The sequence below is a fragment of the Filicampus tigris genome, chromosome 11, assembly GCF_054856515.1.
Source record: "Filicampus tigris isolate MCC_2025a chromosome 11, RoL_Ftig_1.0, whole genome shotgun sequence".
NCBI classification, from domain to species: Eukaryota; Metazoa; Chordata; class Actinopteri; order Syngnathiformes; family Syngnathidae; genus Filicampus; species Filicampus tigris.
The window spans coordinates 19,706,729-19,720,255 of NC_141227.1; the positions used below are offsets into that span (position 1 = coordinate 19,706,729).

At 41.5% G+C, this 13,527-nt stretch overlaps 2 protein-coding genes across 9 annotated transcripts in view; one reads left to right on the forward strand and one right to left on the reverse strand.

The window, feature by feature from the left end:
* Window positions 1-13,527, forward strand: part of LOC147140058 (uncharacterized) — a 54,615-nt gene that overhangs the window by 6,654 nt on the left and 34,434 nt on the right. For 4 of the 8 annotated variants that reach the window (XR_015088546.1, XM_086044313.1, XM_086044309.1 and 1 more), the window contains exons 4-5: window positions 11,263-11,703; window positions 12,359-12,430. Coding sequence is in view for 6 of the 8 variants with exons in the window: in XM_086044313.1 (XP_085900439.1) it covers window positions 11,562-11,703; window positions 12,359-12,430 (214 nt within the window). In the remaining 2 variants the exon portion in view is untranslated. Of the gene's footprint in view, window positions 1-1,365; window positions 1,435-4,131; window positions 4,271-11,262; window positions 11,704-12,213; window positions 12,236-12,358; window positions 12,431-13,527 lie in introns of all 8 variants that reach the window. The other 4 variants (XM_086044312.1, XR_015088547.1, XM_086044311.1 and 1 more) reach the window with 4 other exon arrangements.
* LOC147140059 (NK1 transcription factor-related protein 2-like) lies at window positions 201-683 on the reverse strand. Its single transcript, XM_086044316.1, has one exon. The coding sequence runs from the start codon at window positions 681-683 to the stop codon at window positions 201-203; it is 483 nt and encodes a 160-aa protein (XP_085900442.1).

A 13,527-nucleotide genomic window follows, 5' to 3' on the forward strand; every position in this document is an offset into this window, starting at 1 on the left:
AGATTTTGTTGCTTGACTCATATTCCACAAACACAATATTAATCATAATGCTGTGTTTTAACTAGTAGGCCTGCATAGAACATATTCTTGAAAAAAATATGTTTGGGTTGACTTCCGCTACAGACAACAATCTAATGTAAAGAATTTAAAAAGTCAATTTTACCCAGTCAACAAATAAATGAAAGAGCCCAGTCCTTCTCTCATAGGTGTGGATTAAAATAGGAGGGCTGCACAAATCCACTGGATATAAAGGGGTGCAGGAGCCCTCCAGTGGATGAAAGCGGAGCAGCTGCGGCAGTGTGAAAGATGACATTCCCAGAGCTGAGGTTGGGGAAAGACTGGTGGAAGCCGGCCTGGCCCGTGCCGCACGTGGCCTGGCCGGGATTCATGAGCGGGCTGGGGGCCGGCGGCAAGGTGCTGTCCGCGCCGGGGTTCTGCTTTTTCCACTTGGTGCGCCTGTTCTGGAACCAGATCTTCACCTGCGTTTCTGTCAGACTCAAGGACAGCGCCAGGTTGAGCCTCTCGCACACCGATAGGTACCGAGTGGCCCGGAACTTGTTCTCCAGCGCCACCAGCTGTTCGTAGGTGAAGGCCGTCCGGGCGCGCCGGGGCTTGGTGCCATTCTGGTCTTGCCGCCGCCTCTTGTTGTGTGCCGAAGGCATGTCCTGCAGGGCGACCGTCATTTCCTTTGCCGTGTGATCCGGCTCCTCGGGTAGGCAGTGCTTAGTCTCGGCTGTCGGCGTGATCATGAGGGGGTCGACAAGAACCGGGTGGTGATCGGAGTGAGCAGACTGATTATCGTCTAGTAAAGGAGTGGAGAAAAAACATGAGCCGATTAATTAACTTACCATATTTATCGGGCTATAAATTGCACTTTTTTCATAGTTTGACTGGTCCTGTGACTTATACTCAGGTACGACGTCCATCAATTATCGATACCACTTATCCTCACAAGGGACGTATATTTTGAAATTAGAGCTCAGACTCAAACCCCAAATCCCCGTTCCCTAATTGTCTTGACGGCAGCGAATGAGTTCCGGTTGGATTTGAAACGTCTGCGTCTAAATTCAGATTTTTTTTTCTTTTTAGTTTAAAATGATTTACCTTAATTAGAATTCTGGTCGCCTTGTGGCTCAAGCTAGAATCCTGGTTGGCGATCGCATCTTTTGGTGCTGTAAATTGTCCAGCGAGCTTCATTTGTTGCCGTGCGAAACGGCAGCAAACTAACGATATACATAACACATTAGTTGCCATGACTACTACTTCTTCTTCTATTGCTTATTTTTCTTCTTCCATTTATTCTTCTGCTTTCTTTTTCGGTTGTCAAATACTTTTGCTGCATTACTGTCACTACTGCATTTACAGCACCAAGAGGTGCAATAACTGACAAGGATTCTGCCTTTGGCCACAGTGCGACGCGGGATTCTAGTTAAGGTAAGCCTTTTGAAACTATATATTTTTTTCCTAGTTAGAAGTGTAAGTTTTGAAATAACTCATCCACTGCCGTCAACGCGATGAATGAACGGGGATTTTCGGTGCAATTCTGAGCTCTACTGTTCTTGGTCTTGGTTTATGTGAAATATATTTCCCCAAAAATCCAACTTCTTTTTTTTTTTTTCCTTCTTCGTGATGAATTTTTTTGACCGGTATGACTTAAAGTCCAAAAAATATAATAAATATCATCAGGTAGCTAAGTGGTTAGCACATCTGGCTCACTGTCGAGACGTCCCGGGTAGAATCTTGGCTCAGGCTCTCCTGTGTGGAGCTTGTGTTCTCCACGTGCTTGTTAGTTTTCTCCATTTTCCTCGGGGGCCTTTAAATTTGTCATCACTTTTTTTTTCTAAACTCCAGTTCAAAAAGAGTTCAATGTTTGAACTGATGGTGGTTTAATATCACACCAACGATAATGGAAGTGTTTTTACATCACATAATGAATTAACATCTATTAGCTTTAAATGAAACTAGCTTGCGTGTTTTTGGAATGTGGGAGGAAATTGGTGCACTCAGAGAAACCTCCTGCAAGCAAGAGGAGGGCATACAAATGTCGCATAAGAAAACTAGCAGAAAATCGAACCCAGGACTTCTTGACACCAATCACTGTGCTTCCCTTGTCTAATGAAATAACAATTTATATGTCAATGGTAATGCATCACTGTACGTTATTTCTCTGTGAATCACAGAAGGGCGCCAAATCTGCACTCTCAACTGATAAATGCATCTAATGTGGAAACTAGATTAAAAATAATAATAATAATAATAATAATAATAATAATGATATTGATAGCACAGGGCAACATCTCTCTTATTGCCGGATTATAGATTCTTGTGAAGTTTCCGTTCCATCTTCCCACCCCGTAACGTGTACTGCATTTGTATAGGTTATAAATGCGATACCTTTAATAACATGCTACTTATATCTCCCCTCTATTTATTTATTTATTTATTTATATTTTAAAACAAAATATCAATTGGCCATCAGGGCGAATATGACCAAGTGGCGACAGCGCTGACTGGACAGCTCCAGCGGGCAAACCAAGTTTTGTCAAACAAATGTCCATTCATATTTATCACGTGAAAGTGGACATACACAAGTAAACTCTTCCTGAAGTGTTGGCGGTGGTGGGACTCTGCCACTAATCCTTCAATAATTTATCAGCGGTAGATAGCGCCTCAAATGTCATGTTGCGGAAAGAAATCCCGCCTAAATCCAGCCACGCCGTCTCAGCCGTGACGTGCTAATGGATTTCATATTTGCCGGCGGGTCGATAAATGTCATCTATTTAAGAGGGGTGGGGCGGGAGGGGGAGTTGGAATCGAGCGATTTTTGGGATCAGACATGGCTGGGGTGTGCGGGTTTGTACCTGCAAGGTGCTGCGAGGAGATATGCAGGATGCGGTAATGGGATATCGATCAAAGCGTCCTCAATGGGACGATTTAAACAATTATCTCAGCTTGCCTGCCCCAATGCCAATCACACTGCCGGGGCTCTGGGATACAAGTCTTTGTGGCTTCCTTGAAAGAAAACTAACCGTGGAAATTAGGGGAAGGTCATACAAAGATGACTCTGATTTAATGTGAAATAACAGCTTTAGCTTGACTCTACTCACTCCCTGCCAAAAGTCTTTCTTTTACATACATTCTTCAATTTTTCAATTAGATGCATGCTTCCATTATTTAATTTAAATGCTGTCATGGACCGTTGTCTTTGTTTTTGTTTACTTGTTACCAGGATTATGCGTAACTGTTTTAACACATTTTGCGAATTGGTATAGGACACAAATAAGAGATGTTTCTAATAGGCCTATAGAATACTGACTAGGTTATTTTTCTCTTGAACAATCACAATGTCAATTATATATATAAAAAAAAAACATTATGTTTGGCAAAAAATGGTTTATTCTTTGTCTGTTTAGATTATCTGTCATTCATGTCATGGTAATCGGCAAAGGTTGAATCGAGGTAGCCTGACTCTTCTTGTGTGTTTGTTTGTTTGTTCGTTTGTTTGTTTTACCGAAAATGTACAAATATGACTTGGGCTACAGTGCTATCAGGCTAACATTCCGTTTGTCCCAACTTGTGAAGTGAAAGTTAACCAAAATATTAGAAACAGCTTTTGCTGTCAACTTCCCCACAACAACAATAGTAAACATGTTGTTTAATTCAGTTATCCCCTATCAGATAGGGAAGTATTATTGATCAACTATCCATCCCACAGACGTACAGTGACAGCCCGAATAATTAAATGCTCTTCCATAAGACTGCTGAAAGAAATGAACCGATGTCATTTTTTGGGTGACATTTTTGTTTGTAGGTGTGCCGCGAATTTTTTTTCCTATGTAAAATATTGACCTTAACTCTATAAAGGTTGGTTGGTTGGGAATTATCATCATTATTCAAACAGTTTGATATTTTATTTACTTTTGCTGGTGTACATAATATTTGAGACACAATTAAATTAGGACTTTTAAAAAAAAAATCATTATTTCTTGGACATTTTCCGTCATTTCTGTGTGACTAATACATCCGTCTTTATAACAAAATGCAGTCATGTGCAAGATTTATCCAATTTGCTGCGTAACTATGCAAACTGTACGTTTTGACATGTTTCTTCACATTGTTTACCTTCTGCAGTGTCGTCTCCTTCCGCGTCGCTGTGCGTCTCCAAACTAGTCCTCTCCTCGTCTGCCACTCCAAACTTGCCGCGTTCGCTCACCTTCCTGCTGTTGAATTTGTTTGGGTCCAGAATGTCGACGATCGAGAACGAGATCTTGTGAGTGGACGTCATGGTTACTCCACAGTGCTTAGAATCCAGCATGCTTTAACAAAATAGAAATTAAAAAAATACAAAATAAACACTAACAACCAAAAATAAAGCCTTAAAACTGCAGGGGGAAAAGGGTGATGCGTAATTACGCTCGCGCAGCGGGTCCTCTCATAGTCTGGTTGCGTCTTAGAACCGGCTCATCTGTGCTCTGCCCTCGTCTGTTGAGTCCTGAAGGAGGGGTGCGAGTTGGCTATCCTTTAAAGCGTCTGACCCCCACCGGCACCACACACGTCACACAAACACTATTAGTGTTTCACACGACCCCCTAATGGGCCCCGGGTATTGCTCGATAATCACCCATATCATTAAATTCAATAATGCGCGAGCTGAAAGTAAATTGGCCACAGATGGCGCTCGGATGGATCAGAGTCACCAAATTGGGAGTTGTTGGGGGTAGGGGGGAGACCTTCACAAGGGATTTCTTTGCATTTTGACCCCTGCAGGAAATCACATTGTGAGGTTCTCCAGCCAAAAACGATATTGTTATTATTATAATTATTATTACGAAAATTTTTGTTGTTCACTCCTTGCACACTTCTCCACCGAAACAAATCATTCCCAGTTCCACATATTTATCCATTGTCAAAATTCCCTCCCCAAATTCCACACCTACCACGCACAAAAAAAAATCATTCAAGTAAATAAGACATTCAGCAAAAAAGTTCCCCATCTTTCCCATTCCAACTTCAAACTGTTCATCGTATTCAGAAGACTGTGGGCACTATTCTACACATTACATTAATTTTCACATTAGCAGAATTGCAGAATTTCGTCCAGAACCTTCGTCAAAGTGGAAGGAATTATGAATCGTTGCAAACACCAGCCGTAGTTAGCACCAAATGTGCTTCTACTAGAAAGGAAAAATATGCTTTATAATATTATAAAGGAGCAATTATTGACGCAGGTGATCCTAAAATTTCGCTCTGTGCATGTATAAACATTTTACATTCAAACAAAAGTTGTTTTCATAATATAAGTAGCGCTTTGACACTGTAGATAGCTACGGTATATGTTATCATATTTATATGCAAACCTTTAGTACTAGTTATGTTGTATCCTGTTCCAATATTCCAATGTTATTATAATTGCAGTTATTCACAGTAAGAACTTAAACAATACTAAGGCGCATTTTTGACCAACCAGAACAATCCATGCAAAGCAAATTTCAGGCACACAACGGTCAGCGCTGATTGTTTTCTCACCTAAGCTGATAGATATATATTCACAATCAATGGGCTCCCCGAGCCGCTGCCATTAGTATTCAATATAAAGTGACACAGGGGTTGTTTAAAACCCTGACGCCTGATGACGACTAAATGGTGAAACCGCCGCGAGATCAATAGTCCCAGCAGGTGTCCGACTCAGATAAAAACAAACCGATGGTGACCAAGAGCGCCATTTCAGATAGCGGGAGGCCGAGCCAATTACTGCAATGGCAAAGCTTTATTTAACTCTAACTCATAACCACCAACGATTTCAGTTTCAGAGATAAATTCCTCCTTCGACACAGTTTGCATTCTAGTTTCACGATGATACATCGTTGGGGATAAAAACTCGTTTTAATATTCACTATGTATTTAAATATTTCTATTTGATACAGAGTATTGATTTAGAAATTAATGTGCATCTGATAATGTTATAATGATGTTTTTTTAAATAGTTATTTTCTGCCTTCCTGTCCTTTCTGTGTCTTTTGGGGCAGTTGTTAGCCGGATTATGCCGAGTTACAAGCGGCTAAAACTAATCCAATCAATGTTTCTGTGCTGTGTTCTAGTTAGAAATTTGTCGATAACTAGACCCATCTTGAATTATCATAGTGATTGTTTTTGGAATTGTTTTAAATTTGTGTCTATCACTCTCCCAGTCTTTTTTCTGCCTTTTGAGACTGTTCAAGTTGCCCGTTAAGAAAATTGTTTTGAGGTGACTTTAAGTTGTTGTTTTAAAAAAAAAAAAAAAAAAACTTCTGGACAGCTGCAGTTGATTCATCAAAGAAGAAAACTAATCAGTGATTTTGTTGATGGACAATCTTTTATTATGTGTTGTCTGTGACTTAGTACATTATCATATAGGATGAGACTTGAAAGGAATGTAATCTAGCTAAGTGGTTTAACACCATTTTTCTCTGGGATCCCATTTCTGCATTCGCTTTTTTTTTTTTAAGTGTGTGAGGTCCAGATTGGGCTCTTTTCTTGTCTTCTGTCAGTTAGGTATTTACACTGTCTCTCTTTCTTATTCTTCCCTCCGCCGCTTCCTGTGTTATCTGCGATTGGTGTACTGCATTGAGCTCCAGCCGGTCATAACCTGGCGGACCGGTGAGCTCTGCCGCAGTTTCATAGTCAAACATTTGTTAAAGCTGACCCAACGGGGGAGCCTTGCTTGTCGACATTTGCATGTGTATGGCACTCGCGCATGCAGGCACCACTCTGTGCCCTCCATATGAATGGAGCCGGCCACACGCTGGAGGTTTACAACTTCCTACGAGAAAGCCCAATGGCCGGACATCTGTTTGCGCGTGTGATCGGGACAAAGGAGGACATAAAGGCCTTCGGGTTGTCCTCACGCTGAGCGGCAAAAGCCTGTGCGCCCCAGCGCGGGACATCAGAGAAGGCGGAGCGGGCCCCACGTCGCACACGGCGGGGAGCCACGGAGACACACTTCCATCCGAGGCCCGTAAAGTCATCACTTGGCAGGGAGGCTGCCCCCAGTCTGCTAAACGTCAGATCATTTGTTTAATGGCAGGGGAGGCATGATGAGCTGCACTTCTATTCGCAGTCTACAGTGTCCATTGTTGTTAGCCTGAACGCTGCTATAAAGTGGGGGTCCAAACAAAGGAGCAGCAAGTGTCTTGTGGGCCGCGGAGGAGGGCTGTGGGACCCTCCGTGGCAGATTCCTCAAACTTTGTAGCTGCTCAATCACCTTCCTGTTCCATGTTGGGGTCCGGGTTGTCTAGAAACCACTTTTTAATGGCCTTTTTATTGATCTGTCCTGTTAAAAAGTTGATAGCATTAACATATGGCTAGCTGGGATAGGTTCCATCTCACCCAGCACCCCAATGAGGACTATCCAAAAAATGGATGAACGCTTAAGCGATAGACCGGTTATTGGCCGATATTTGTCATTTGTACGCCGCGTCCGTGGATGTAGTTGACAGGCTCGCTGCCACTCACTGTTGTGCACATGCTGGTGTGACTCTCAGAGACAACAAGGTCAGTGGCATTGCCCGGTAATTGTCCTAACGGTTTGTGTACCTGTTGGGTGGAGGCGAGTAATGAGAGTTTTTCATTATGTGCGGGACGGGTGAGTGCGCCTGGCAGATGCTGACAGGCAGCAGATGTGGAAAGTTGGGCGGTGATTTGTACAGAGGGTCAACTGCATCGCATGGCCGATAGAGAGGGATGGAGGGCGGCAGGGGGGTAAATTACGCTGAGGGACGCTGTCAGTCATGCCTCGCCCGTGTCAGAACAAGGTAAAGGTCAGTTCACGCACCGGCGTCATCGGCGCCACCAGTGCACTGTGAACGCGGCATCTAAGGGTCCAAACTTTTGACATCTCATCGTGTATTACAATAATGTTTCACTAACTTTATTGAGCCAAGGCACTTATTTTACATTCTCATGGCCCACCACCAAATAAAAGTTTCACCAAAAATACAGTGAACCCCTGCATATTTGCTTAAAACTTCACAGATTTTGTGTTCGCCATCGCGATAAAAGTATTACTTGGGCGCTATGTTGTGACACCTTGGCGTCAGGGAACTACTGTATGTTGAAGTGAATTGAGGAACTTTGTATAAACAAGAGTGCAAACCTCTTATAACCATATGCAGTGTGGCATCCCTCAGGGTTCCGTTTTAGAGTTGCTGCTATTTACAGCGTATACATTTTCACCCAAAAATATTTTATTTGGCCGGTTGTCATTTAGCTACTTTGTCGATCACAGCACTGAGCATATTTGGCTCTTCAAAATTTCTCCTTTCAATCAGCAAGACATCTAACCCAATCTCTCAGCCACAGGTCTCAGATAAGCCATGTTCTTGCAGCCCAACAATGGCATCCTGTAGAATTCCCAGTAAGCTCCGCCTGATCCTCCTGGTTACAAACGGGGCGCCCTGTGACCTTCCCCCGAACTCTGTTTGTGACCTCTTCATTCCGCTTATCAACTGCTGCGATCCTCCAGCGCTGATTTGTTATCTATCACCCCCACGATTCCAATCTGCTCAATCTTTGGTTGTGGTGCCTGAAGTCCTCATCTTGTGTCTTCCAGTGTGCTGTGTGCTATCTTACATTGTAATATAACCCTTTTTTCTCACTCTGTTTGTGTTGCTTTTGTGTACTTTGTACAAATGAAGCATTTTTTTTTCCTCTCTCTTTTTCTTACTTGGGCCTGCTTGCTAGCACGGCTGGCATCTGCAGCGGTCGTACTGTCACTCAACATGAGCATTGATTAGCCATTGTTCTGAGAAGGTCACATCATAATTCATTAACAGTAATTACATGCGCAGTGCCACCTGCACTCCTCCTCTCGCCGAAGCGCTAAATTACGAGCGAAGCCGTCGCGCGGCTCGCGCACGGAAACAATGAAGATGTAAAGGCGCGAGAGCTATTAGTTACATTATTTAAATGGTGCCGTTTAAACCTGGGGAGCTGTCTTTATGAAGGGCAATTAGGCACTAACGGTAATTGATAATTCCTGCTAATTACAATTAGGAAATATAAATAGTGGCTGGAGTATTTATCATCATTGCAGAGGAGCGAGGAGCCGGCATGGCGCGGGCCGGGAAGGTGTGATGGAAGGCGAAAGGATTAAGCTCCATTCATCTCCATCTAGTGCACCAACAGATTGTGTTTGTCCCTTTATATTTCTCCATTGACCGTTAGCTCTTTTTTCTCTCCTCTCTCTTTCTGTGCCCTTGCCAAATAGTGCACATGGTTTTTAAACTGAGGAAGTGTACTCTCGGGAGCTGCTATTTAAACTCTGCAGGGTTTCAAATACATAAAAAATACTTAAAAATTGTTTTTTGTTTTCCTTTTACTACTCATTATTAACACTCCTTTTCATTTTTGCTTATTAAGGCAGTTTTAGTGTCATATATATTTCATTTCAATTTCAGCAGGGAATTTTTAAAATAAAATTTGATAAATTATTCAGGAGTTCCCATATCATATCATTTTGCCACATAACCTCATAAATTGCTCTTCAAAGTGCCTTGTAATAATGTGCAGTGGAGCTATGCAAACGGTATTATGTTTATTTTAATTCCATATTATTATAATTCCATATTATACTGCCAAATTTAAACTTGTTGCACTTTGCTAGTTCAACAGCAGCGTAATATGAGACAGGTACAAGCATACCTCAATTTTTACATCAAAATGAATTTCTAAACTGTGAGAGACCTCAGACATAAACAGTATATTTACGTAGTACTTTATATGCACTGGGATGTGGGAAAGGAGAGCCACAGTCACAGCTGGAATTTTCACTCTGTTTATTGTGTTGAACTACATTTACAGTGTTCAAATATGTTTTCAAGCTTTAAAAAAAATTGGAAAATGGATTCAAACAATGTGACATGATACATATGATTTAAAAACATAGTAGTTCTTTACTTCACTCCTATAAAAAGTTAAATATTGCATTGGAACATTTTAAATCTTAAAATGACATTCGTGTTGATTTCCGGTTGAGGAATTCTCTTCATGAAGTCGGTTTCATAAGCAGATTTTAGTTGACCCTCTTTTGGGCCCAGAAAGAGCCCCAATCGATTCAAGAGCAAGCAGAAAACATGATTTTCTGCACCAATCATTCTGTCAACCAGCACTGGGTCTCATTCCAGATTAAATTTTGGGCTCTCACCTCTAATTAGATACCTCATTTGACCTTTGAACCCGCTATCTTGTGAATGAAAATGTTGGTCGCCTGGTTGCCTCCACAATGACCTTCCTTGACATTCAGGCTCCGGAAGCACCGCAATGCAAAGCTAACGGCGTGCGATTGATCACCATCATGGCGTTCCCCTCCAGCAGGCGTCTCCTCCGACGTCATGTAGGTTCTTCAAAGGGGACAGCAGGTAGATTTCAATACAAATATGCCGCTGTCTTAGCTGAGCAAACGCAGGGGGATGTTCCGATCAGACTGTCAACATGTTGTCTCAGAGGTTGGAGTTTTATTGCTTTATTCACAAGGGATTTACATTCATTGCGTTGACCAAACTGGGTTGTCCTCTTCTATGCACCCTTCTGTTCCTAATGTATGTAAATACTCACCATAAATAAATATACTGGAACCCCTAGTGGGCAGCACAATTTGTTCTGGTTTTTCAATGTTTTTTCTTAACCACAGCTGATATTTAGCCGTTAAAACATAAAGCACTTAACTTTAATGACAATGGAGTAATTTCAAGAAGTTAGCCACACATTCCAAATTTTAACATTTTTTTTATTATTTCAAGTGTAAAAAGTTATCCACTCTAAAGCATAAAACAACCCAGTCTGTCTACCTTCACCCAGATCACATAACTTCATGTGTATAGTCTTTTTATCTTAACACCCCTGGTTGAGGCTGCTGCTTCTTTTGAACAAAAACATGTCACCAGAAAGGGGGGGCCAAAGAAAAATCAAAACAAGCAGTCAATACTTTGATGCTTGCTGAACTGAAGTCTCGTACCTGAATTGCACTCTTCAATTCACTTCCATGGTGCTTTCCACCACCTGGATGAAGCTCCTCACCTCACATCGACATAGTTCCTTAGCACATTGTAGTACTTTCATTGCTTTTGCCTGGGCACAAAAACAGTGAATTGGCGCAGGTGGCACTTGCTACCATAGGACAAAAGCCATTCAAAAGTCAAAAGTCATTCAAAAAAAAAAAAAAATCTGTGGATTCTCACGGAATTCAACATTTTCCTTGTCATTTTTGTTGCTCTTTTTGTTTGTCAGGTTCACTTCCTGTCCCCTCCCGTGGTGGTCTTCAAATTGGGCCCCTGCACTGTGACTACCACACGCGCCCCCCTGCTCTCCTGTGGATGAGCACCCCCCCTTCAGCGGCGGCTGGTAATTGCTACAGTGAGATGTGGATCAGTGGAGCTGCCCTAATCAATAAAGTCTTCATCAGCTATTTCCCCTGATGATTCTCCCTCATTTCTGCCTTAATTGTTCTTTTTCATCCAACAAGCTCTGCTCCGTTAGTGTGTGTGAGTGTGTTTGTGTGTGAGTGTGTCTCGACGGACTAACAGCTAATGGAGGCCGAGCTGAGGGAACCCGATGAGAACTGTGACCTCCGTGGGAGCAAAATTACGGCTGATCCCAGCTCAGACTTCCCAGGGAGAAGCTTCATGACCGACACCAGAACTGTCCCGATATCGGCGATATCACACAAACGTAAAAACTTTAAGAACTGTAAAGGTTTGAATTTTCACTATACTTTATTTAATAAAAATACACTTTTTTTTTTTTTACTGCTATTATAAATAAAAAAATAATAATGATAATTCACATAAACTTAAAATGTACTTTACTGTCCAGGTTTGAATTTGAGACTTTTCAGTTCATCTGTGAGAATATTTAAAAATATATATTATATTCCTCCCCAGTGGATAGTCAGAGAGCGGAGCATTTTAGTGGGTCAAAAACATCTGTACTAATGAATTTGTACACCACTGCCAAACTACAGTACAGTACAAGTTTTACATTAAATCCTCTCTGACAGTGTCAATTAAAATGGATTATTATTACATACAGTATTCATAAAGGCAGGAATAAAGATACAGGTCTTACACTGAGTCTTATTAGAATGTTCCTAATAAAGTGACCTCTAAGTGTATTTTCCCAAATTTTCCCTCCGCTCCCCTGTGACCTTCATTCCTGCGCCGTTTCGGCCCACAACTCCAGCGGAGAATCGGAAATGATTGCGGTATAATTGTGTTCCTTTAGCACTTATTGCCCTTCTGTGCCAGTAAAACGGTGTGGGACCGCCGCTGTCCCCCGGGGGAGGGGTCGCCGTCTTTCACAGGAGCTTGGCTGTCTGACTCTGCAGGCATCGCCGCTCATGTGGAGAGGTCCAGTCCAGAAGCAGGAAGGAAGATGTCTGCATTAAAGCTACTTTACAGTGGGTAAAACCCTCACAAGACACTTCATTAGGTACACATGCTAAATGTAATATGGGCCACTGAGTACAAGAGCAGGTTGATGCTGTTTATGTGACTCATGACGCTAAATGCAGGAATAAGTTCAGATCAAGGGTAGTTCCAATTCTGACCTTAAGGGGGCAGTCCATTATTTGCACTCAGCATTTTTCCTGATTCATCAGTGCAACACTAGGCACTCTTGGCAGAAAGTAAGGTTCAGCGATAGAGATAATATTGTGCTTTAGCATTTGTATGTTAGTTTCAAGCCATAAAACTTGAACTCACCCTCCAGAAAAATGACAAACATGAAGGTAACCCACTCTAGTTCTAAGTGGCTCATGTGATATAATGCAAGAACTTGAACTGAACATTTTTACCTTTACGAAGATAATGAAGCTCATTTTGATTAATGCTGTCCATTTCTAATATTTAGGTTCCTATTCTGTTCAGTTACTACTTGCAGTTAAGCTCAAGAGAGGTCGATGCACATTAAGAATTCTTCACTAAATACTTGAAATGGGCCTCCATCAATAATTCTGGTCAGTTGAAAAGAGGCTCATCTGCTCGAGGGGCCGTTGCTCATTAGCGGCTCCTAATAAGATATGACTGGACATTCCAGGAATTAATAGCCGGGCGCCATTCCCTTTAACCTTATTGATTTTTGCACTTCAGGAAGTACCATCTTTTTCTTTTCTCACAATAGTTTAAAAAATCACTGTGAGTTAACGTTTGGATTCTTTTACTTAAATTAAGTTTTTTAAACCTACAATTGGAGGAATTGGAGAAAATTGTGACAATTCTTCACACCCCATCAGCAAAAATATAAGGTAATTAAGAGATTTCATCGTATGTATATATATACTGTGTGTATATATATATATATATATATATATGTGTGTATATGTAAAATATAACATATCTTCATAAACTAGTGTACTGCATATTTTTAAAAGACATTTATACTGCATAGATACAAGACTATAAGACTTTTACCACTAAGTGAAGTAATAGTTGTTTTTCGCAGAGGATAAAGAATATGTGCCAATGAGTATTGTTATTGCCTGTTGGTGTTGCAGTA

Bases quoted from the DNA above. Each gene is read 5' to 3' on its own strand.
- LOC147140059 (XM_086044316.1), bottom strand. From the start codon at position 683: ATGACGGTCGCCCTGCAGGACATGCCTTCGGCACACAACAAGAGGCGG.